Consider the following 23176-nt stretch of genomic DNA (forward strand, 5'->3'; position numbering starts at 1 on the left):
AAGGCTCCGTGTCAACAAGGCCGCGAAAAGTGGGGATCGCAGCCAATTACGTCACGGCCAGGGTAGTTGCCACAGCAAATTGGATTGAGCATTCCTGGTGATATATTATTTACTACCTAGGATACCCCCTTAACATGATTTAATTTAAAACAGAGGGAAATAAATAGAGATAGCAGCTCCGGCTGGCGCGCTCGCAAGCGCCAGTGTTTCTTCTCCTTTCTTCCTTTTCCCCTTTATCTTCAATTTTGACTGCTACTGGCAATATGCTGCTCCAGACTTGGCTGAGCATGTAGAACTATGCAGGTGCTTGGAATTAAATCGAGCTTTTCCGGCCAGAAAGCAGCCCGGACAATTCCCGACCTTCTCACAAAAGGAATTCGGTAGCTTATACAGATATACAAGCCCATACAGCCATACGAGTAAAGCTACCCTCTATACTCGCTCTGAGCTGACTAGCTTAGCTTCATAGGCTTTTTTTTCTCCTTTCTTTTCTCTTGCCGGTTTTTGAAGGAAATGTGCTCCGTGGTTTGTACAACAAAGTAGTTCTTTGGTCACTTCATTCGTTATAAAGCAGGAATTGAAGGGTCTGCTGCCCCCCCTCCGATTCACAGATGGAGCTCTAGATTCAAGAATTGATCATCGGGAACCTAAAGAAGCATGTTTTGAAGCTCAAGCTGGCTTGTGTTCTCTACATGGGGCCTAAGAACCGTCTTCTTTTGGCAGGTTTGATGGTTTGATCGACTAAGGAAGTCGGTGTGAGCTTCCGAAGCTCCTATCCAAGCTCCTATTCAAGGGCCTATCCAAGGTCCTGTAAGGAACATCTCTTTAAAGTTCGATTCTAGTCAGAGTGAGTGAAACTACTTTAAAACTCAAAAACAAAAAGTGCTTTTTCAGTTTTTTGCTTTGTTTTAGGAACATTTTATTGTTTCGGAGCTCGCCGCTCAGTGCTTACTGTGGATTACGTTAACCCACGGGTCTCGCTTGATAAACTGACTGCCGGATTCTGAATGGCATTGTAATTAGTTGTCAGAGATAGGTTCCCAGGTTAGTCCAGATACTCCCCTGTCCCTGTTATTGATTTAACTTTTGTTTCTTGCCTTCGGGCCCCGGAGACATACATCTTGCGCAGGGAAGGCTCGTGCTCCAGCACCAGGCTTCATCAATTGCTAGGCCTTCCGTTGACAGCTGTTTGCGATCAGACTGCATGCGTTTGATGGATGCGGGTAGCCTTTCTGCCGAAGGAGTTTGGAGACGGTGGGGGAGCGGCGGTGACGGGTGGTCCTGCACAAAGGCAATATGTGCGGCTTGTTTTTATCTCTTCTGAGTTTTGAAAAGCCATGAAACGCACGGTCCCTCTCTCTGCAAAGCGTTAAAGAGTGATAAACCTGTCACGCCCCGCCATGAGGAACGAGCATCCAGCTATTCATCAGTCTTTGTGCTGAAGCGAGGGAGGGGCCTGGGTTAGCTCAGGCTCTATTCCTGACAGCTCTTTATTGCAGTTATGGATAGCTGTAGTCATCAGGGGCAGCAACCAAAACGGTGGACCATTTTCTTACCTTGCCTCCGCGACATAAGCAGTGGACCAGAGGTGTAGCAAATGTATACTTTGAGAAATTCAGTCGACTGTACTGTGAAATCCATTACAGACCATGACTTTATTTCACCTGTGTGTCCACACAAAACTTTTGTGGAAAGTGTGGGATTTCTTAACTTTTAGTTAAGAGTAATTAAGATTTCGTGTGAAAAAAAGAGAAAATATTTTATCATATTGATTGTCAGGGTTTGCAGCAGGGAGGACATGAAGCGGACGTAAATGCAGGTCATTTATTACCAACTTAATACACAATAAACAAGATACAGACAGACGGGACTACTGAAATTTACATGGAATAAACTAACAAAACAGAAAACAAAGAAACAGCAACCTGACTTATGTATAACACGCACAAAACCAGACAAACTAACACTGAAAACACAGGGGCTTAAATACACATGGAGGGAACAGGAAACAGGAAACACCTGGGATTGCTGATGAGGGGGTGGAGCTACAAATTAACACAGGTGGGAGCATTAAAGACATGGGTGGGGACAAGAAGAGAGACATGGAGAGACATGGAGGCTGCTAAAGGGACAGGACAATGACGTGACATTAATCTGATTTAAAAGCTTTGCATGGTTTATTTTTTTAGTAAAAAGAAGTATCCTATACAGATTCTTCCATGATGTTTTTTATTATTATTTATATATAATTTTACAGGACTATAACTGAGAAAACTAAAAAGAGAAAAGCGCGTGTTCACACCGCCCGACGCAGAACGTAAGCGCAATTCATTATGTAACTAATTCTGCAGCGATGCGATGACCTAAAATAATCATTTAATGTAAATCAACTTGACGATAATTATAACTCTACGCTCCTAAGAGGCTAACGTGCCTGTAGGGATATTGCGTTCCTGCACAGATGTCTTTCTATAATTCAGCTCCACAACTTTATCTGGGTTACATTTACGGGACTGAGCTCGTTCATGACCACTGCTGTGGTCTTGCGTTCGAAGGTCCAGCTCAGACAGTCCTAATCGTGCAGAAAGTGCTGTGAAATCATTGATTTCTGCTTTCAAGGCCGTGCTTTAGTCAGTGTAACAAAGTGGAATTCATACATTTCATGCTTTTTAGGTGCTCATGAGGCGTTCACGTGTTCACTGAAAACATCATGCGACATGTATTAGAGTGCTTAAACGTACATTTGGAGGCTCTTTAAAAAGCATGTACATTAAACTACATAATAAAGTATAGCTTTACAGTTGTTTAAGCAGCAGAGAAAACAAAAAACACATTTTGCATCCTATTATATTTGGTTCTGCACAATTCTCCACACATTTCTTTAGATTTCTTTAGAATAAACATATATGAGGCTAATGTAGAAACATAGGGCAGAGGTCCCATTTGCAAAGTTATTACTAATACTAATTATTTTTCTGTGTAGAGTATGTAGCATGAAGTTTGCAGTTAAGTATACTCAAAGATCCCCTATGTGTACCCAAAATCAGTCTGTTTTGTGTGAAACAGGAAGAGAGGAACTACTCACATGTTGAAAAGTATTAGGAAAAATGGATGGAGGAGACCACTTCCTGTTAATGTAAATGGATCAGTATGTTAATATTCTGTATTCTAACCTGTAAAACCTGCACTACTAGTATCAGCACATAGTCTATACCTTATAGTTTACTATGTACGCAGCATTTAGATGTATATTACATAAGTTTTTGAGCTGCAAGACTGCAAGAACTGACATGACAATGGGTTTTTATTTCACAATATATACTGGGATATATATATATATATATATATACACAAAAACAACAAAAAAACCCACAAGATGCCACAAAAGTCAGTAATCCAACATGTAAGTATATTAAACATGCACCCCCCCCCCCAAAAAAAAAAACAAAACAAAAATAAAATAAGACACACCAACTCTTTACTTTTTTAATCCTATTTATATTTCTGTAGATTAATATTAAAGACAATGAAAGCAATGAAGACACACATATGGGATTACATAGCGGCTCACTGCTAGCTAACATATTGCTAAAGCTAATCTGTCTGCTGTGGTTAACTTTTGTGTGGAAACTTTTTGAAATAGTTTACAAATATTGAAATGTTTAATTTTTAACTTAACTTAATTTTATAATATACAAACACATGTATATAACTATAAACTATAACTATAAAATCCTCTGATATTAGCTAGGTTAGCTTATACATTAGCATTTTAAACTAGCTTTAACAATTACACTCTTAGATGTGTGAAAATCTTTGGGGGGTTATACTGTATTCATTTGAATTACTTGTCTCTAATTAATGCTTTCATGCTGTTTAAATGTACAAAATACGACATAATGCATTGTTATCAAGTCTTATTAAAGGTTAAGTAGGTAACATTAGCAATAGGAACAAGCTTCATATAAGCTAGTGTTATATGTTATTTTATTTGTTTACTCATAGCTGCATAGAGTAGCATAGCCTAGCATCTCAAAAATAGGACTCACTATCAAAATAATGACCTACTATCTTAAAAGAATGGCTTACTATCTCAAAGTAATGAGATAGTATCTCAAAAAATGAATAAGTATATCAAAATAATGAATTAGTATCTCAAAATAATGACTTAGCATCCCAAAAAATAAGATAGCAGTTTACTTAATAATAAGAAAAAAAGTTTTTTTTTTTTTTTTTAGGTGGTGGGAACAGGGTTCCATAGGTAACAATGCAAACCTGGAACATTAAAAGTTTCTATATAACAATTCCTATTAGGCAATGTCAAATAAGGGTTGATTTAAAGTTGTTTTTACATCCTAAACTATAAAATATGCAGTGCAACCAAAAAAAAAAAAACGTTTTTTTTAATGTTCTTTACGATGCTTCTGTGGTTCATTATTTTTGGAAATAATTACTAAGATGTTTAATTTCCAGCTTCATCTCCTAAACTCTAAAGTAAATGGAACAAAATATAAATGTGATCTTGAAGAAAGTTGCGTAACAGTTTTGAGGTTTTGGAATTTTTAGCTCTGTTTTGCTTCTTTTGAAGGAGGAACACCTGTATTTTATGGTCATTATTAAAAGACTGCTAAATAATAACAGTGAAATACAGTAAAACGAATGTGATCATACAAAGCTGCTTGTTAAACTCAGGTCTTTGGTTAGTCTGAGTGTGAAAACGTGTTCTGTTTATCCCTGAAACACAATTTCAAACAAAAGAACGGACCTTGCTCTGGATCTCCATTTGCACTGCAGAGGAAGGAGATCACAGCGGTCACTCTCCCGAGGCTGTGCTCATCAGCGGTGTGAGTGATGGTCAGCCTTTATTCTGTTTGTGTGTGTGTGTGTGTGTGTGTGTGTGTGTGTATGCGCTGGCGCAGTGTGAGCGCGGTGCAGGGCCTGTGCTGTACTGAGCTGGGGGTAATTAGAGGCAGGGCGCTAAGTGAGTTAGTTTACATGGCAGGGCTGGAGAATGAAAGGCGTGATGAAAAAGAGCAGTGCGTTTTCTCTTTTCTCTGTGTTTTTTTTCCTGCAGAGGCAACAGGCTGAGAGCAGGCTAATTGGGGAGCACAGAGCAGAAAACACAAATGGCAGCTGCCCCCCTCGGGACGGAGGGCTGCCGCTAACAACTGTGATTATTGACAGTTCGTTCAGGCTCCTTATGCTTTGCTGAGGCAGAGGCGAAGTGCAGCACCTTCACATGTTCTTATGTGTTTTCAGGTTTATAGAGAACCGACGCCGTGCTGCATACGCTGCTGCAATCTGAACACGCTTCTGAACACGTATTCCTCTCGCTTAGTACTATTATCTCTTTCTTTCTTTCTTTCTTTCTTTCTTTCTTTCTTTCTTTCTTTCTTTCTTTCTGTCTTTCTCTTTAGCGAAGTAGGTTATACCAGGAATATTTCAAAATAAGGAGATTAAATCTAAAAATAATGTGTCTAAAAATTATGAGATAGTATCTCAAAGTAACACCTTATTATCTCAAATTAATGACTTACTATCTCAAAATAATGAGATAGCAGTTTACTGATTGCTGATTGCTGATTTTTATTTTTTATTTTTTTTTTATTTTTTATAAATTTATTTTATTTTTTAAGGTAACAATGATAACCTGGAACATTTGAAGTATTTTTGGTTGATATGTATTTATATAAGTATATTTAATATATTTGATATATTTAAGTATTTAACTTATATTTAAGTCTTTAGCTGACAAGATTTTGGAAATGAGACTTTTATTTAGTAATGTGGCCCTAAAATAATATCTCAATATTTCATGTTAATTTTGCGATTTCAATGTTTTTGGCAATATATATAAAAAATATATATATATTTTTTAATATTACTGTCAAGAATATTATTTTACTACTAAACACAAGTTATACATAGAGTGACTGTTTCAAACATTCAGTAGAAACCACTTACACATGTCTCATATAAAATATTAATAATGTAACAAAATAAATATTAGGTATAAAGATATAATGTAAAAAAAAAAGTAATGTAGCAAAAAAAAAAACTTTAATTCAGAATATTTAATGCATGCATTTAAACAAATATACAAAAAAAACTTAAAATCTGTGCATAAATAATAGACTGCTTTCGAGACAGAATACTGCAATACTAAAATATGAATTTTATTAATCTCAATATTAGTGTGTTCTTTTTGTTAAGGATCCTACAGGTGTGTCATATTGTGCTGTGTGCAATAATACCCAATACAAATGACCCAGCGAGTAATATTGTTATTAACAAAATTCATTTTTTTATCTCTAAAATTACTATATTAATAGACATCTTGATTCAGAGTTAGCAAGTCAGAAAAAGATATTTTGCTTTTATAGCTTACAATATTAGCCTTTATATATGATGTATAAGTTTTTCTTAGGTTTCTAAGGAAGGGGGATGACTACACACTGACGGTGAGTGTAAGTGACTGGAAGACACACCCACTAGCAGCCAATAGAAAACAAGTTGCCAATGGAAATAGACTAAATAGACTAATCTCCAACAACCCAAAGATCCTATTCGATTTACCGTATAAATTGCAGATGTTTACTTATAATGTATGGGAATATTCTGCTTTACGTATACCAGACAGTTTATTTGAGTTCAGACTAATTTCTGGCGTTTACAGTGTAGAACTTTCTTTCCCACGTTTTACCTGAAGCAGCTGTTGCTTTGCCTTTCGTTGCTTCGCAGAAAAGAAACAACGACCTTTTGAAATCATTTGTTGAAGGGGAACACAATTGAGCAAAATAGTTAATTTTCCCTCTAAGCACGGCTGTTTGACTTCACTCACGACTGCGCAGCGCTGCGTATAGATTTTTCCTCCTGTGTGGACTCCAGACAGTCCCTCCTTCGATCGCACGACTGTAAAATAGATTAAATTACACTTCATGCGGCTAGGATTCATGTTCTCTCTCTCTCTCTCAGTTTCTCTCTCTCCACCCCAGTTTTCTTTCCTGTTCACATAACTCTTCCTCTCCCTCTCTTTTCGCACACTATTGTAGACTGGAGGTAGAAAATTACACATAGTAAAAACCTGTATGCGACAAAGAGAGACGAATTACGCTCCCTTTACCTGGAAGCTTTCAGGGTTTTCAGCAGTCGCTGTTATAGCAGAGTTTTTTTAGGTGGTGAGGAGTTTCAGATAGAATAGAGCTGAGATAGAACGTGGCCTTTATACAACACAAGTAGATGTGCAAAGCTGTCCTCTTTCTCTGATAGCAGTTCAATAACAGTGTGACGCTCTTGATATTCCCACTGTAACACTGAATGATGGAGACGAGGGAGGTCAAGATAATGATATTTTGTTTTTATTGTGATGCGTTTAGTCTCAGTGTAATTTTCTGAGCAGTTTGTGAATGTATGTGCCCAGAATATGAAGAGCTGTGTTTTGTATTTTCGAACTGCTGCTGATTAAGAATTTCCGAGTAGCATCACTGTGCGCTCGGAGGAAAGCGCAGCGACTCGGTTCTGATACATCAGCTTACAGATGCCTTGTGCTGATCGACATCACCCTAAGAGTGATGAGGGAAAAGAGTGCCCTTTACCCACCCAGACAGAGCAAGGCCAATTGTGCTCTCTCAGGGTTCTGGCAGCTGATGGCAAGCTGCATGACCAGGATTCGATCCAGCGATCTCCCGATTATAGTGGCAGCAATTTAGACCGCTGGAACGCTCAACGCCCTTTTTGCCAAATCGACCACCCTTAGACCTTTTAGTGAAAGCCATATGATACAGAATTTAATAGAACTTCTAATGGGAGTCATTGTAAAGACATTTAATTCCAATAGTCAAAAATAGTTTACAACCTATTTACCTGACAATTAAGTTGTTAGCCTAACTCAAAATATCTCTGGGTAATTTGTGTGTTAACCTGTGTGTCTGTCCACTTTTGTGTACAGAGGACCTAATTTATTACAGTTCAAACTAACTGTGGGTTTATAGTAAAGTTGTGTTAATATTTGATTCATGTTGATTTAAAGCTTTGAGACTTTTTGAATGGGTTATTTCATTATTTCAGTGTTCGGATCCTAGAAGCTCCTTCTTCTTCTTCATCTTCTTTCGTTTATGCTTTTTTGTTTGTGTCCGTGGGAAGTATTTGGATATATGTGCTTCCAGTGTTAATTTGATTGAGTGATTCTCACATCTTCAAAGTGCCTGTCTTGTAGTCTGAGTCTGCAGCGTGCCCTTTTACCGCGAAAAGAAAAAAAAAAATGATGCAGGCTTTCATCTTCATCAGAGACGTAGTCAAACGGGGTTATGTGCTTTGTCTTTCGCTCAAGGAGATCTTTTTTTATTTTTTTATTTTTGTTCTGCTGGCTTTAAACTTTCCTTAACATTCGTACTTTTATGTTTCTGTAGTTTAGAGTCGGTAAGCGTGGCTAAGATTTTCATTTGACCAAAAATCACAAGCGCGGCGGATCCCGGGCCGAGAGCCTGAGTGCATTACATTATCTGCACGGCCAGTCTGAAAGAGGGATTGTTTGTGCTGGTGAGGTAACCATGAAGGACATTCACTAACGTCTGTTTAATTGTGTGTCTGTGTGAAGGCCTGTGTGGACAGAAACAACTGCGCATCACGCTCACCTCCGTATCGCTTTCAGACACAAATTAAGACGCATGCTCCCGATATCACTGAGGTGAAACGGGGATGAAGTCATCGATGGGAAATGAAAAAATATGTTCAGCTGGACGGCGGGCAGCCGTATCTTGTTTCGCGTCCTCTGACACTGTTATTGTTACCATTTTGTTAACAGTGTTGAGAGTAAGATGTACGATTCTCACATTACGGCTTTATGGTAGCGACTAATGTAACATGGTACTTCTTCAGTGTCTATAAAACTCCTAAACTCTGAAAAATAGAGCACATAATGAATATATATATATATATATATATATATATATAGAGAGAGAGAGAGAGAGAGAGAGAATTTTCTCACAATGTCTAAAGCTCCGCTTTAATGAGCCATTTTAAACTCAGTCTAAGGAGGCATTGAGGTGGCACAACTGTCTAACTGCAATTAATGCAATCACTGGGTGGCGCAACTGTCTAACTGCAATTAATGCAATCACTGGGTGGCACAACTGTCTAAGTGCAATTAATGCAATCACTGGGTGGCGCAATTGTCTAACTGCAATTAATGCAATCACTGGGTGGCGCAACTGTCTAACTGCAATTAATGCAATCACTGGGTGGCGCAACTGTCTAACTGCAATTAATGCAATCACTGGGTGGCACAACTGTCTAACTGCAATTAATGCAATCACTGGCTGGCGCAACTGTCTAACTGCAATCACTGCAATCACTGGGTGGCGCAACTGTCTAACTGCAATCGCTGCAATCACTGGGTGGCGCAACTGTCTAACTGCAATCACTGGGATTTTCCTTACTTGTTAATTCTTCCTGAGCTGGTATGTAGAGTGGCATTCAGTTGTCCAATAGCATTATACTAGTGGCAACTCTGATCGAGTAGTTCTTTCTAGTGGGTAAAAATTAATAAATTAATAAATGAAGGAAAAATATATATCTGATATTACTGATATTAAATGAGAAGACCCTATTTTTAAACTCTGTTTTCATGGTTTAATTACAGCTTTATGGTAAAGTGCATTGTAACATAGTACTTTACTATATTAGTATTTTAGTGTCAATAAAACACCTAAACTCCTCCCTGACTTAGAGCACATACTTGGGGGAGGGGGTGTGGGGGAGGACTGACAATAAAATATTATGCAATAAATTGATAACTTAGTTATTAGGACAGGTCAGGAAGGTGAAGTCAGCAAAATTTATTTAGTTTAAGTTCAAGTAAATGTTGCACAAAATTTCAATAACATCATTATTGTGACAGGCCTAGCACTGTGCAAAAGTTAACAAAGTTTACAATATAAAACAAATAAGTATTTACATATTTAAATGTTCCTAACTTCTACGTATCATAAAACATAAAAACGTACTTTTGCTGTATTGCCCATCTTTAGGGCTTTCAGTTGAAATCATATAAAACAAACACTACTATATATGTTTCAATAGAAGTCATTTAAAGTCATTTTTAAAGGCATTTTATTTTAAGTCATTTTGGAACATTTCTATTGGTTAATTTATTGTCTGTTCCTAATTTATGCATAGTTCTTTAACACCATTGGTTCAATACTAGGATATTAAATGTTGCTATTCTTCTACACTGTAATAAGTTAATAAGTTAAGTTTACTCAAATAATTTGAGGTTATTTGTTAAGTCATATGAACTATTTTTTTTTTTTTAAGTTTCTGCAGAAATTTGAAATACTTTATACAGATAGTAGCATAAGAAAGTTTCTCCTGAGCAACTATAAAATTACGATAAAAAGTAGGCAGCATCTCTACAGGAAAGACAGGATAGGTATGGCGACTAGGCTTAAGGGCAAAAAGCCAAGAAAACAGAATAAGCAAACCAGAAAAATTAAAAACGTGGTGGTGAAGCTGATCTCGGTGCTAGCGGTTCTTTAGCTAATGCTAAAGATTACACAATCCAGCACAAAGCCATTAAAGGATAGATCTCTAAAGTTATTCTAAGAAGAAGAGAGGAAAATATGTTAAGCTGGACGAGGAGCAGCCGTATCTCGTTTCACGTCCTCAGACATTGTTATTCTTAACATTTTGTTACCGGTGTTGAGAGTAAGACTTACGATTCTCACATTACGGCTTTATGGTAGCGGCTAATGTAACATGGTACTTTTTCAGTGTCAATAAACCAGTGGTGAAGCGGCTGTCCTGTAAATCCTCCCTGACTTAGAGCTCATACTGAATATATACAACAGTCGAATAAATGAAAAGTGGGAGATGAGTCCCTCCAGTCAGAACAGACTTTAAGTATAAGTATGAGTTCTTTATTATTTAGGAGATATTTTCAAAGAGATTAGATAAAAGATAGAAAACGCTTGTATGAGGAAGAAGAAGGTTGTAGATAAAAAAGTTGGAAAAGTAGACTCAAACCTCTCTCTGTATATTAAACTCTCTGAAACAATACAGTGGCGTCTCAATTCCATGCATTTTTCAAGACAGCAAAAATGAAAAGTGGCTGGAAGTGCGCCTTACATATTAATGCGTTCATTCTCAGATCATTTGAGTGGCTAATGTTACACTATTTCTAAACTAAGCTCGGCTTTAATGCCCCATTTTAGACTCAGACTGAGGCTTAACCTAAAACTAGTATGTTGGTCGCTATACAGTAAAACAGAGGAGCCGTCTCATTTGTATTGAGGTGGCGCAACTGTCTAACTGCTGGCCTTATTACTCACTCTATTAAAGCTTTCATCAGCCAATCACTGTGATTTTCTTTACTCATGTCATCCATGGGCTAATTCCTCCTGAGCTGGTTGGTAGGGTGGCATTCAGTTGTCCAATAGCTTAATACTAGTGGCAGCTGGGATAGGGTAGTCCTTTCTAGTTTGTGAAAATTGGAAAAAAAAATATTAAATAAAGGCAAACTATATATCTTTATTTAAAGTTTTTTAGCAACTGATATTAAATGAAAATACATTATTTTAAATTCAGTTTTTAGGATTTTATTATGTATCTAAAGCATTGATTAAGAATCACAGTCTGACATATTTTTTTCTTTTCTTTTAAATATGTTATTATTATTGTTTTTAGAGTTTTATATTTTTGTTATTGCTTTTCTGTGTTAAATTTATCTTTAATTATTGTTATTTTATATGTATGACCTTTTGTATTTACATTTTATGTTATTTTACTCACCTAATTAACAGTCGTAATGTATGCCTGAACATATGCAGGTCTGTGACAATGAATACAATATTAAGTTATAGCAAAAATTATACCTTACCTTACCTTAACTTAACTTACCTTACCTTACCTTACCTTACCCTACCTTACCTCACCTCACCTCACCTTACCTTACCTTACCCTACCTTACCTCACCTTACCTTACCTTACCTTACCTTACCTTACCCTACCTTACCTTACCTCACCTTACCTTACCCTACCTTACCTCACCTTACCTCACCTTACCTTACCTTACCCTACCTTACCCTACCTTACCTTACCTCACCTTACCTCACCTTACCTCACCTTACCTTACACTCCCTTACCTTACCTTACCTTACCCTACCTTACCTTACCTTACCTCACCTTACCTTACCTTACCTTACCTTACCTTACCTTACCTTACCCTACCTTACCTTACCTTACCTTACCTTACCTTACCTTACCCTACCTTACCTTACCTTACCTTACCCTACCTTACCTTACCTTACCCTACCCTACCTTACCTCACCTTACCTTACCTTACCCTACCTTACCTTACCTTACCTTACCTTACCTTACCCTACCTTACCTTACCTTACCTTACCCTACCCTACCTTATCTTACCTTACCTTTCCTTACCTTACCTTACCTTACCTTACCCTACCTTGCCTTACCTTACCCTACCGTACCTTACCTTACCTAACCTTACCTTACCCTTACCTAACCTTACCTAACCTTACCTTACCCTACCTTACCTTACCTTACCTTACCCTACCTTACCTTACCTTACCCTACCTTGCCTTACCTTACCTTACCTTACCTTACCTTACCCTACCTTACCTTGCCCTACCTTACCTTACCTTACCTTACCTTACCCTACCTTACCGTAAATTATGTCGACTATTCATAGCAGCCATAGTGACAGGTCTACAGTATGTGCATAATAAAGCACTGGAAAAACTGAATACATTGGCTGAATAAATTTTTAATGTTTTTTTTTCACAGCTTATTCTGTTCACTATTGGCTGTTCACATTATCATTCTGCAGTTCCTCCATCACTAAAGCTCGTCATCCCGCTCTGTTTTGCAGCGTTTAGTCGGGCGGCTCTACCGTTTGGCCTGGTACGCCGAGAGCTGTCGTGCGAAGGCTACCCCATTGACCTTCGCTGCCCGGGGAGCGACGTCATTATGATCGAGACGGCCAACTACGGCCGCACGGATGACAAGATCTGCGACGCTGACCCTTTCCAGATGGAAAACATCAACTGCTACCTCCCAGATGCCTACAAAATCATATCTCAAAGGTAAAGGCTACGTGCCAAGCATCACTCAGAGTGCAAATGTGGACTCCATTTCCTGACTCCAGATTTGTTCCTAGATAGAGCGTTATTCTGAGCCTCTTTAAGTACGGCAGCTCTTTTTTTCCCTGGTAGTCAGTATGGTACTCGCTGCTAAAGGGGGCTGCTGGGTAAAATAAATAAACCTGAATTCTACCATTAAGGCCGACTCGCCGCTCACTCAAGGGTTCTTTCACCAGGTGCACCTGACCACAATCATTTCAAAGAATGTCTGGGTACAGAAGCTTCCAGACCAGGGCCTGCAGGCATGAAGTCGAGAGCTGAAAATGATAGCTTTGTGAATTAGCAGGGAAACGGGCTGGATTTTGTCTAAATTAGTCGGGTATGCTGGGGTATTGTAAGGCTTTTAAGCTGGAGAAGTCACAGGAATAATACAATACAGCTCCAGTGAAATATGACACTAGTTACAGTATTTTACACTCGTAGTTCATAGAAACCTTTAGTGAACTTTTACAGTAAGTAGAAGAGGAGATATTTAGTTTGCTATTTGTATTTAATATATAGCCATGGTTGTGCTTTACATGTTTGCCAATTTTTTATCATTTTTTCTTATCATTTTATCAAAGCAGTCAGAAAAAGTACAATCAGTACAGTGTGTTAGTACTGTATTTCCATTTTCAGTTTATTTAAAATGTTCAAATCTAACATTGCAATATATAGTGTCCCAATTCAAACACTAGCTAATGTTTCAACGCATTAGTTGTTTTATTCTATAAACAACAGAAAACATTTCTCCCAAACTTCAGTTAGAGCATTTGATTGCAAAAAAATGAGAAATGACTGAAAAACCAAAACAAAGATGCAGAGCTTTCAGACCTTTACGTAATGCGAAGAAAATAAGTTTATATTCATATTCAAGTTTCAGAAATCAGTTCAGAAATCAATATTTGGTGGCATAACCCTGGTTTTTAATCACAGTTTTCATGCATCTTGGCATGTTCTCCTCCACCAGTCTTACACACTGATTTTGGATAACTTTATGCTGCTTTACTCCTGGTGCAAAAATTCAAGCAGTTCAGCTTGCTTTAATGGCTTGTGATCATCCATCTTCCTCTTGATTATATTCCAGAGGTTTTCAATTTGGCAAAATCAAAGAAACTCATCATTTTTTTAGTGGTCTCTTTTTTTTCCATAGCTGTATATTGATCCAATGATATACTGATTATATTGTTATTTGTATATTTTAAATATAAATATAAAAAAGTAGTTTAGTGGGTCAATTTACCAAATGTTAGCCTACACTAATACATTGCAATATAATATTAATTTTTAACACAACCTAGTACATTTATAATATTATGTACACAATCATATATTGTGATACAGTAAAGTATGATGCAATGCTTGGTAATACAGTGCAGAAACGTAGAGGAGAAATCAATACAAATACAAAGCCATTTATTTAAATAATCATACATTAAAATAATAATGAATCAGTCATATTAAAGGTAAAATGTTGAATTCTTCATAGTATTGATTTGAGAATCGAATTGTCCAGCAGTATAACACACAAGAATATCTAAAATTATAGGATACACTACAAAATATTACAACACAGTAGAATACACTGTTACTTACATTGACAGTACATTAAAATATAATACAATACACATACATTGCAACATACTACAATAGAACATGCTTTAATATTGTACATATCCCTACAATATATGTTTAATACAAGGTAATACAATGCGATATACTGTGATACAGTATAGTACACTTTGATGTGCTATGATATAATACAATTTGCAATATATATAACATACATAGAACAATATCTGGTAATATAGTAGTCATGCTGCATTACAATACTTTGCAATATAATATATATTATTTGAGACAACATAGTAGATTACAATTTTCTTTGCTGCAATACAGAACAATATAATTATACACAATCATATATTATGATACAATAAAGTATGATGCAATGCAGAAATGTGGAGGAGAAATCAATACAAATACAAGTCGGATGTTTATTTAAATAATCATACATTAAAATACTCATTAATCAGTCATATTCAAAGTAGAATGTTGTTTTTTTCATAGTATTGATTTGAGACAGTATAACACAGAAAAATACAATCTTCTAGGGGACAATACTGTACAATACATCATGCTGTTAAACAATGCAACTCAATACAATGCCTGATACACTGTGATACCTACAGTACGATGCATTATATTGTACAGTTGTACAGTTATATCTCTATGTATATATCTTCTATCTACAGTCTTCTAAAGTGTTATCCACTGCCCTAGCTAGCTGCATACAGGACTCACACAGCCATTTCCTGAGCTATTTCCTCACAGATTGAAAAGCTGCTTTTCTTTGTACAGGGCTTGCGTTCTCAGCGGCAGTGGCATAGGCTGCAGCCCTGAGTAATGCTCTCCTCTCAAACCATTTATATTTGTGACACTTGTGCTTGCTCCTACTCTCTCAGGACATTCTTGTGTTGCTGCCAGACTACACACAGGCACACACACACTCGTACACACTGGCGCACACATCCCCAGCACTGGGAACTCTCTGCTGCCGCTGCTAGCTGTGATGGTGTATATTTAAAGCACCCCAGATATTAACATTTCATAAGGCCTCGGCCGACGCTGCTCGTCTGGTGAAAAAGCGCTGCTAACCCGCGGTGTAGCTGCTGCCTTCCAGTTAAAGCCCAGCGCCATGAATCGTCTGATGCAGGCGGCGAAGGCCCTATTTTAGGCCTTAGTTAAAGGCCTGGGAACGCGACGTTTAGCCGTTTTTTAGAGGACTTTCAGGACTGGACGCTTCCTCAGTGCCTGCTTTTAGAGCTCTAGTAAAAGATACAGTGTGAGAAGCTTCCAGCTCTTTTCTTTTAATGTAATATATCAGCATTAAAGAAAGAAAGGCACATGGCTCTTGCATGTGTTGTTAAGGGTTAGCAGCTTCAGTGTTATGGCCATAAGATGAAGTCAGAGGGACTTTTAAGAGTCGTTTCACTCTTACATCACTCCCTGGCATTAATATATGCATTGCCTGTCCCTGTAACTGTGCGTCTACTGACACACTGGTTGATTCTTTGTTCATATAAACAGTGCACCACGCATGTTCCCATGGGTTGTCTTAGGTTATGATTGACACTTTGTGGTGGATCCGCCCACTGTTGGCTTCAGAGGTTTCCTGCAGAGGTTCACAATTAAGCTCTGTTGTTCTTTTCTCAAGACCGGGAGTAAAACTGTGAGTATTGCTTAAGGGAAAGGGTATTTAAGCAGTAGTAACTCTTAAATATGCTTAAATATCACTAAAATATCAAACACATGATGTCATTTATTAGGATTCTTTTCTTTTTTAGTAGTTCTACCATATCCACCATGACATAATATAACGTAATTTCTTTTCCCCTGTTCTTTGGTCCGACAGGACCACCACAAATCTATTATTATTATTTGGGTGGTGGGTCATTAAATCTCAGCACTTCAGTGAAACTGACATGGTATTTATTAAATTATCTAAGTTTCAATGCAATAAACTTATTTTTTCCCTGATAATAATTTTAGGTCTTGCTAAACATTGTAAGTGTAAGATTACCTAGCAGTCTTAAGCAGTTAAGATTGACTGAATTCTTACCTTATTTTAGGTCCTTTAAACTTAAAATAAGCACAAAGTCAAGTATTCTGATTCTTCTTTCTGAATTTAAAGCAACAAATCAGTGAATTTTGCTTGATTTAAGTCTTACTTCTCTTATTATGAGACTTTGCAAATGCTTATTTTAAGAAATTAATATGAAAGAAACATCTGCTTACCCCATTGGCAGATTTTTGCAGTGTGGTAAAGAGTGGATCAGATACAGCGGTGCTGCTGGAGTTTTTAAACACCTCGCTTTCATTGCTGCACTGGCAATAGTCCACCACCTCCAAGAAATATCCAACCAACAGGACCCTATAGTCAGTGTCCTGTGCCCTCTGTTGAAGGTCTAAAGGCAGACCAACACTGTTAACTGTATCTGCAGGAACAGATTCAGAGCTTCTGTCTCTGACTTTACTTTATCTACAAGGTGGAGCAGCTGTAGGTAGGAGTGTGTAATAGAGTGGAGGACGGTGAGCGAAGAACACAGTGTTTAAAAACCCCAGCAGCACTGCTGTTGCGTCTGATTCACTCACTGTACCATCAGCACAACACATAAGAAGAATCTGTAAAGTATTATCTTTAAATATAGTAATATAAAAAAGAAGTTGCTCTAATAGGGTTCATATCAATATTGGAATTATATAGTATTATGATCATATAGTATATGATTAAAATAAAGGAATTTTACTGTGATTGTGATATATTGTAATTTTTAGCCATATCGCCCAGTCCTATTTTGGGTTCTCTAAAGTCAGTCAAAGTCTCAGATGAGTTCACCCAAGTTCTCGAGTTGAGTTGAGCTGAAGCAGAGCTGCACTTGAGAAAAAAGCCGGGTCCAAAAATGACTCGTTAATTCACTTTTGTATCTCAAGAACATGAAGTACATGAGAGAGTCATCCCGCTGCCAATTAAGTCATTTAGAATAAGCCAGCTGTCTCATCCTATATGACTCCGCTACTTAGCTCCGAGCCGCCGCGAGGCTGACATTGCCGGTGTCAAGGTCAGCACTCCGACTGAACAATGGTCATTCAGCATCTCTCCAAAGAGTCCTCCAACTCAGACTGTTAGCCGCCGCATGCTAACAAAAAAATTAGCTCCACTTCAGCCCGAACGACTCCTCATCTGGCTTAAGTACCTTTCTGTCGCCCACTTTCGGCACGCCATCGGTGACATAAGGGGGAATGAAATCATTGACGGAAACATATTAATATAGACACTTTTTTGCCGCTCGGTGCTTTGGGATGAGCGAGTCCTCTGGGCTCAGACAGCCTTTCTCCTCTGTTTTATCTTTCCCCCGACGTTACGGCCTCAGGCGAGGGATAATGAAATTTCTCTTAATTAATATTTTCAGTATGGAGCTTATGGTTCGCCCAAAGCCACAACTGTCTCACAACCCGAACCGGCATCCTGTACGTGAGAGAGCATGGAACAGATCAGCATGCTCCTTCAGATGATGCGCCAGATGATGCAAGGAAGAGGCAACTTTTTTTAAAGGCCAGAGAAGATGACACTTTGTAATTAGGGTTATGTTAAGATCCGAAAAGTTCTTGCGAGACACAAAACGAGCGGAGATGTTTTTTGGGGAAAGGTCACTGAAGTGGCTGCTCAGGAGTCAGAATTTAAGGACTGGAAGTTGGAAAATGAAGGCGTTCTAGCGTTCGGGTTTGAGAGGGAACTGGATGTGGAGGCTTTGCTTGTGTAATTATGAAGCCACAGAAGCAGTTTAACTATAAGGCGGCGTGGCTGCCGAGCCTTTCTCAGCAGTGGCTTTAACAGGAAAGATAAAACAGTGCTAGTTAGAGTTTTGTTGACACATTTATGGAGCTGTTTGACAAGCCTCATTTCCATTTGCCATTAACTCTTTTGAAGAACGCCGTCACACGGGCCTGACTGGAATGCTGCTCAACTGGTGGAGGACTCATTTATCACTGCTGATAGCTAAAGCATGGCGGCGTCGTATAGTAATTATTTTTCGTCCGGCTGTCTGTTGAATGTGGAGCATCCAGTATACTCGATATCTTCAAATGTTTGTGGACATCCCTTCAAAAAAATGCATTATTTAGCTACTTTAAGTTGTTTTATTTGCTAACGTATATGTGCAGATACACACATACGAGACTTAACATGTCTAGTCTAACCTATTATGAAGTATTGCCAATAGAATTGAACCCTCAGCAGCAAAAAAAAAAAATACAAAAAAAAAAAAAACCTATTGTATTGCCCGCTACCTAGTGCCATTAGATGTTCAAGAACAAGTTTGAAAACCGCTGATTTTATCATGAAACATAAAAAGTGAAAACTGAGAAGAGCCAAGAAACAACTCTTTAAGAGCATGAACTAAAACCATTGAACCAAGATTCAAAATACTAAAGTTCCTAAAAGCACAAAGAAGAACCACTGAGAGGAACCAACATTCAATTTTCAAATGTCCATTAAAGCTTGAGCAAGAACCACTAAGAAAAAACAAGATTCTAAACAAGAAAAGGAGAAATTTGGAGATATTTGGAAAAACTAAGACATAAGACTTAAAATGAGAAGCTCTTTAAGAGCAATAAGCACAATCACTACATGAAACCAACACTCAAACTGAGAAAGAAAAATAGAGCAGGAAAAAAAGAGCATGAGAAACCAACATTTAAAATGAGACATAGGACCCTATTTTAGCGATATACATGTATAGATCACTAATCAATTGCGCATCATGCAGCTTGATTTAGGGCGTGTCTTTGGTATTGCGACAGCATAAAAGAAATACACCTTGCACGTCTTAAAATGTGCAAAAGGCGTGTACTAATTCTCTTAATTAATAATGAGTGTGTTTTGGGCGTAATGTAAAATAAACCAATCAGTGTGTCAGTCGTCATTCCCTTTAAGAGGCAGATGAGCTCTGACTTTGGTGTGTTTGTATCTTAACAGCGCAGTACTTTGTGCATCTCAGCAGAGGATACTTGACCTGCATGATTACGCTGTGAAGGGAACACCAATGCTTTTTGATTTTTTATTTGTATATTGTTGAGATAAAAGCTAAATTTGCATACTGGAAGCATGCACACAGCACTCCTGCATGGCTAAGATAGGATAAGATTGGGCGGCTGACTGTTGACTGTTGTCAGAGTTTTAATCAGTCAGTGGCGCACCTGTGTTTCACGCCGCCAAATAGATTGAAATACGGCAGAAATTTACCTGAACACACCTCACTTCCAGATCACCACGCCCACCAGTGTAGATATATATTACTAAACTCTGACACTATGTTAGCGTGGAAGCAAGAAGTGAAAATAGACTGTTGATTGATGGCGTGCAAGATAGCAAAAAGCTTTGTGGCACGCCTTGCACAAGGTGTACAATAGGATTATGCAGTTATGCAAGAACATCCACTGAGAGGAACCTACTGTAGATTTAAAAGGCAAAAGTCCATTTGAAGAGTTTGAAAAACAGCCACTGAGAGATACCAAGTCTCAAAAGGAGAAATGAGAAAATCTCTAATAACATGAGGAAGAACAACTAAGAGGAATCAAGACAAATTGAGAAAATCTCCATTGAAAATAAAATAAGGAAAAAAAAAATTGACAAAGACTTGGGCTCAAAAAGAGAGACTCTACAACAGTTTGAAGAAGAACCACTCTGATGATGCCAATAGGAAAATCTACACTTACTCAAAGTCCAGCAGGAGATCCAGCAAATGAGCTGCTGATTATAATATTAAACGTATAAACGATTGCGTGAGACTCGGATTCAGGTTTAGGGCATGATTGGTAATGAGGTGAATATGAATGTAATACGAGTAAAGCACAGCAGGATTAGGATTTTCTTTTCCTAACAGTGGAATTCACTCATCTTCTAACAGTTCCTGACAATCCAGGTTGTGAGCTGAATGCAGAATGGGTTTCTCTTGAAAGGTTCAATACTTCTGGAACTTCTGGTACTTTTGCACTTGTCAGAGATGCTTTGGTCTTTTCTGAGTTGGTTCCTGCAGGAGCCACGCCGAGCTAAAACTTCAGCTTCTTCAATCCGTGTCCTCATAAAGCCTTTCAGATTCCCAAATATGATCGTTCAGAACTGCAAAGCCATGAGTTCTGTGCTGGGCGGTGTGGGATGGTGCAGATGTGCAGTAATTGCTTACTGGGGCTGTTTCACTGTATTATATTCAGTATTATTATTATTTTTTTTTCGTCAAGGCCGGGCGAGAATTTATTTTCCTTATCGCTGCCCCACAACATGCGCGAGGGAAATAGTTCCAACTGTGAGATAATCTTAGCTCACATGGTTCTCTCGCCAAATTGTCCAGTCTTAAATATTAATAAACGGCCAGAAGACGTGCGCGAGAGAGTGTTTTTATAAATATTTAGGAGGCTCGCTGTTGTGGTAAATTACTGAATGTGGACGCAGTCACCCAATCATTGGAATGCACGTCAGGATGCCCTTCGTCTGATAAATACTGTGGCAATTTGCTTGAAAAAAAAAACAAAAAGAAAGAAAGAGAGAGAGAGAAAAAGAGAGAGAGAGAGAGAGAGAGAGAGAGAGAAAAAGAGAGAGAGAGAGAGAGAGAGAGAGAGAGAGATAAAGAGAGAAAGAGAGAGGCCGTCCTTTAAGGTGTCCTTTGCCAGAATGCATTTTTTTACAACTTCAGCTCCAAGGAAGATGACTTTGCTTTCAATCTGCTGAAATATTTACAGCTGCTGATTGTGGAGAGTCCCCATTTTGCCTTTTTTCTCAGTATATCTTCCATGTTTGCTCCCACTGTGTCACCAATCCCTCTGCATATAGAAGGCTTGATTGAAGTTTGGCTAATTTCATCATTTATTTACCCAAATTTATTCCATTATTCATTCACACAGGTACACACATGCATGCCAACACAGACTCCCACAGACTTAGGATGGACGATTATGGCCCTAAAATAATATAACAATTATTATTATTCATGTTTTTCATTTTTATCTCTTAAAGAATCAATGTAAGATAATCACTAAACACAGCTTTACCAAAAAAAAAAAAATATATATATATATATATATATATATATATATATATATATATATATAGAGAGAGAGAGAGAGAGAGAGAGAGAGAAAGAAAGAGAGAAAGAAAGAGAGAAAAGGAGGAACATATAGTGGAGGGAGGAGTAATATGAGAGTTAGTTATGAGATTTCAGCATAAATAAAAAGTAATCTACCTTCTGAAACTCACTGTTTCATGACTGTTGTTTTACATTGCTAAATAAAGCTACTAATACATCAAGAGGCAAAAATTGCATTTTTGAGGCCAAATGTATGGTAAAATTAATAAGCAAAAAAACGAAAAGGTTAAAAATTTCAGATTAATTATGTGTTTTAATGTGTTAACTTTAACTTTTTCAGGGTATTTTGGCACTGATGATTTTGGAAATATGACAAACACTAAAAATAATTTATTTTAATTAATTTCAAGAATGTACTACTGCAGCAAAATGTATGTTAAGTTTTATTTAGTATAAATGTAACAGTTTCTGTCATGCCTGTTACTAAAAGCACTCCTATCTCTCCCACACTCTGCACTACGTTACCCAGAATGCATTATTTTAATATTTTATTTATTTTAATATTTTTTTATTTAGTATTTATTTATAAAATATTAAATTCAGATTTTTTTTAGAAAAGCTGCAAACATAAACAATTTTACAAATAATACTCTTAAAGCTTCAAAGTAAAAAAAAAAAAATACATACATACAAAATACACTGATTCCAAGACAGAATACCACTATTATCATGATCTTATTTTTTTAAAAATATTGTTTAAAAAATAAAAAAACGATATCATTGCGTATGATATGACATGGCACACCTGTGTTCCACACACACTCACACACACACACCTACACACTCACGCACATGTGCACACACACACATTTCCAGCCCATTTCAATTCCTGAAGATGCCTAACTTCATAGTCAAGGTCACTGCGTGCTGTAAAGGAGCGAAATCTCCCAGCAGTTGCACACAAGTGCACAAATTATTCTTGTTGGAGATACTTAAGGTGATTTATTCCGCCGAGAGCAACAACAGACGCATGCCTGATGAGTCGCTCGTCTTGAGAGGCGCAGCTGAACGCTGAAAGTTCACGTTGCGCCACTCGCTCGGCCTCATTGTCAATCAGCGTCTCTTCACTTAAACTATTAAAGATTCCCGAAGGAGGAGCAATCTCACCTGCTGCTGCACGGGAGAAAAAAAAAAAAAATAAATAAATAAAAAATCAGACGGAGCGGCATTTTGATCTGACAGTTCTCTGTGGAAAGGTGGGGTAAAGGTGGTAAAAATGTACTGAGCTAATTTCACTTCAAACAAGGAGAAACTCCTCTCTCTCTCTGTGCTTCTGCTGCTGTTGTTCTAAAATCCCGACCCTCCCTCGGCTCCTTTTTGCTTTTTTTTTTTTTTTTT

General features: G+C 37.7%; 1 protein-coding gene across 6 annotated transcripts in view; it reads left to right on the top strand.

Annotated features, from left to right (window-relative positions):
* Positions 1–23176, top strand: part of LOC103021546 (adhesion G protein-coupled receptor L2) — a 263996-nt gene that overhangs the window by 96064 nt on the left and 144756 nt on the right. For all 6 annotated transcript variants that reach the window (XM_022678108.2, XM_022678118.2, XM_049482922.1 and 3 more), the window contains exon 3: positions 12887–13100. In XM_022678108.2, the coding sequence (XP_022533829.2) occupies positions 12887–13100 (214 nt within the window). The remainder of the gene's footprint in view (positions 1–12886; positions 13101–23176) is intronic.

Source organism: Astyanax mexicanus, chromosome 8, assembly GCF_023375975.1.
Source record: "Astyanax mexicanus isolate ESR-SI-001 chromosome 8, AstMex3_surface, whole genome shotgun sequence".
In the NCBI taxonomy this organism is placed as follows: domain Eukaryota; kingdom Metazoa; phylum Chordata; class Actinopteri; order Characiformes; family Acestrorhamphidae; genus Astyanax; species Astyanax mexicanus.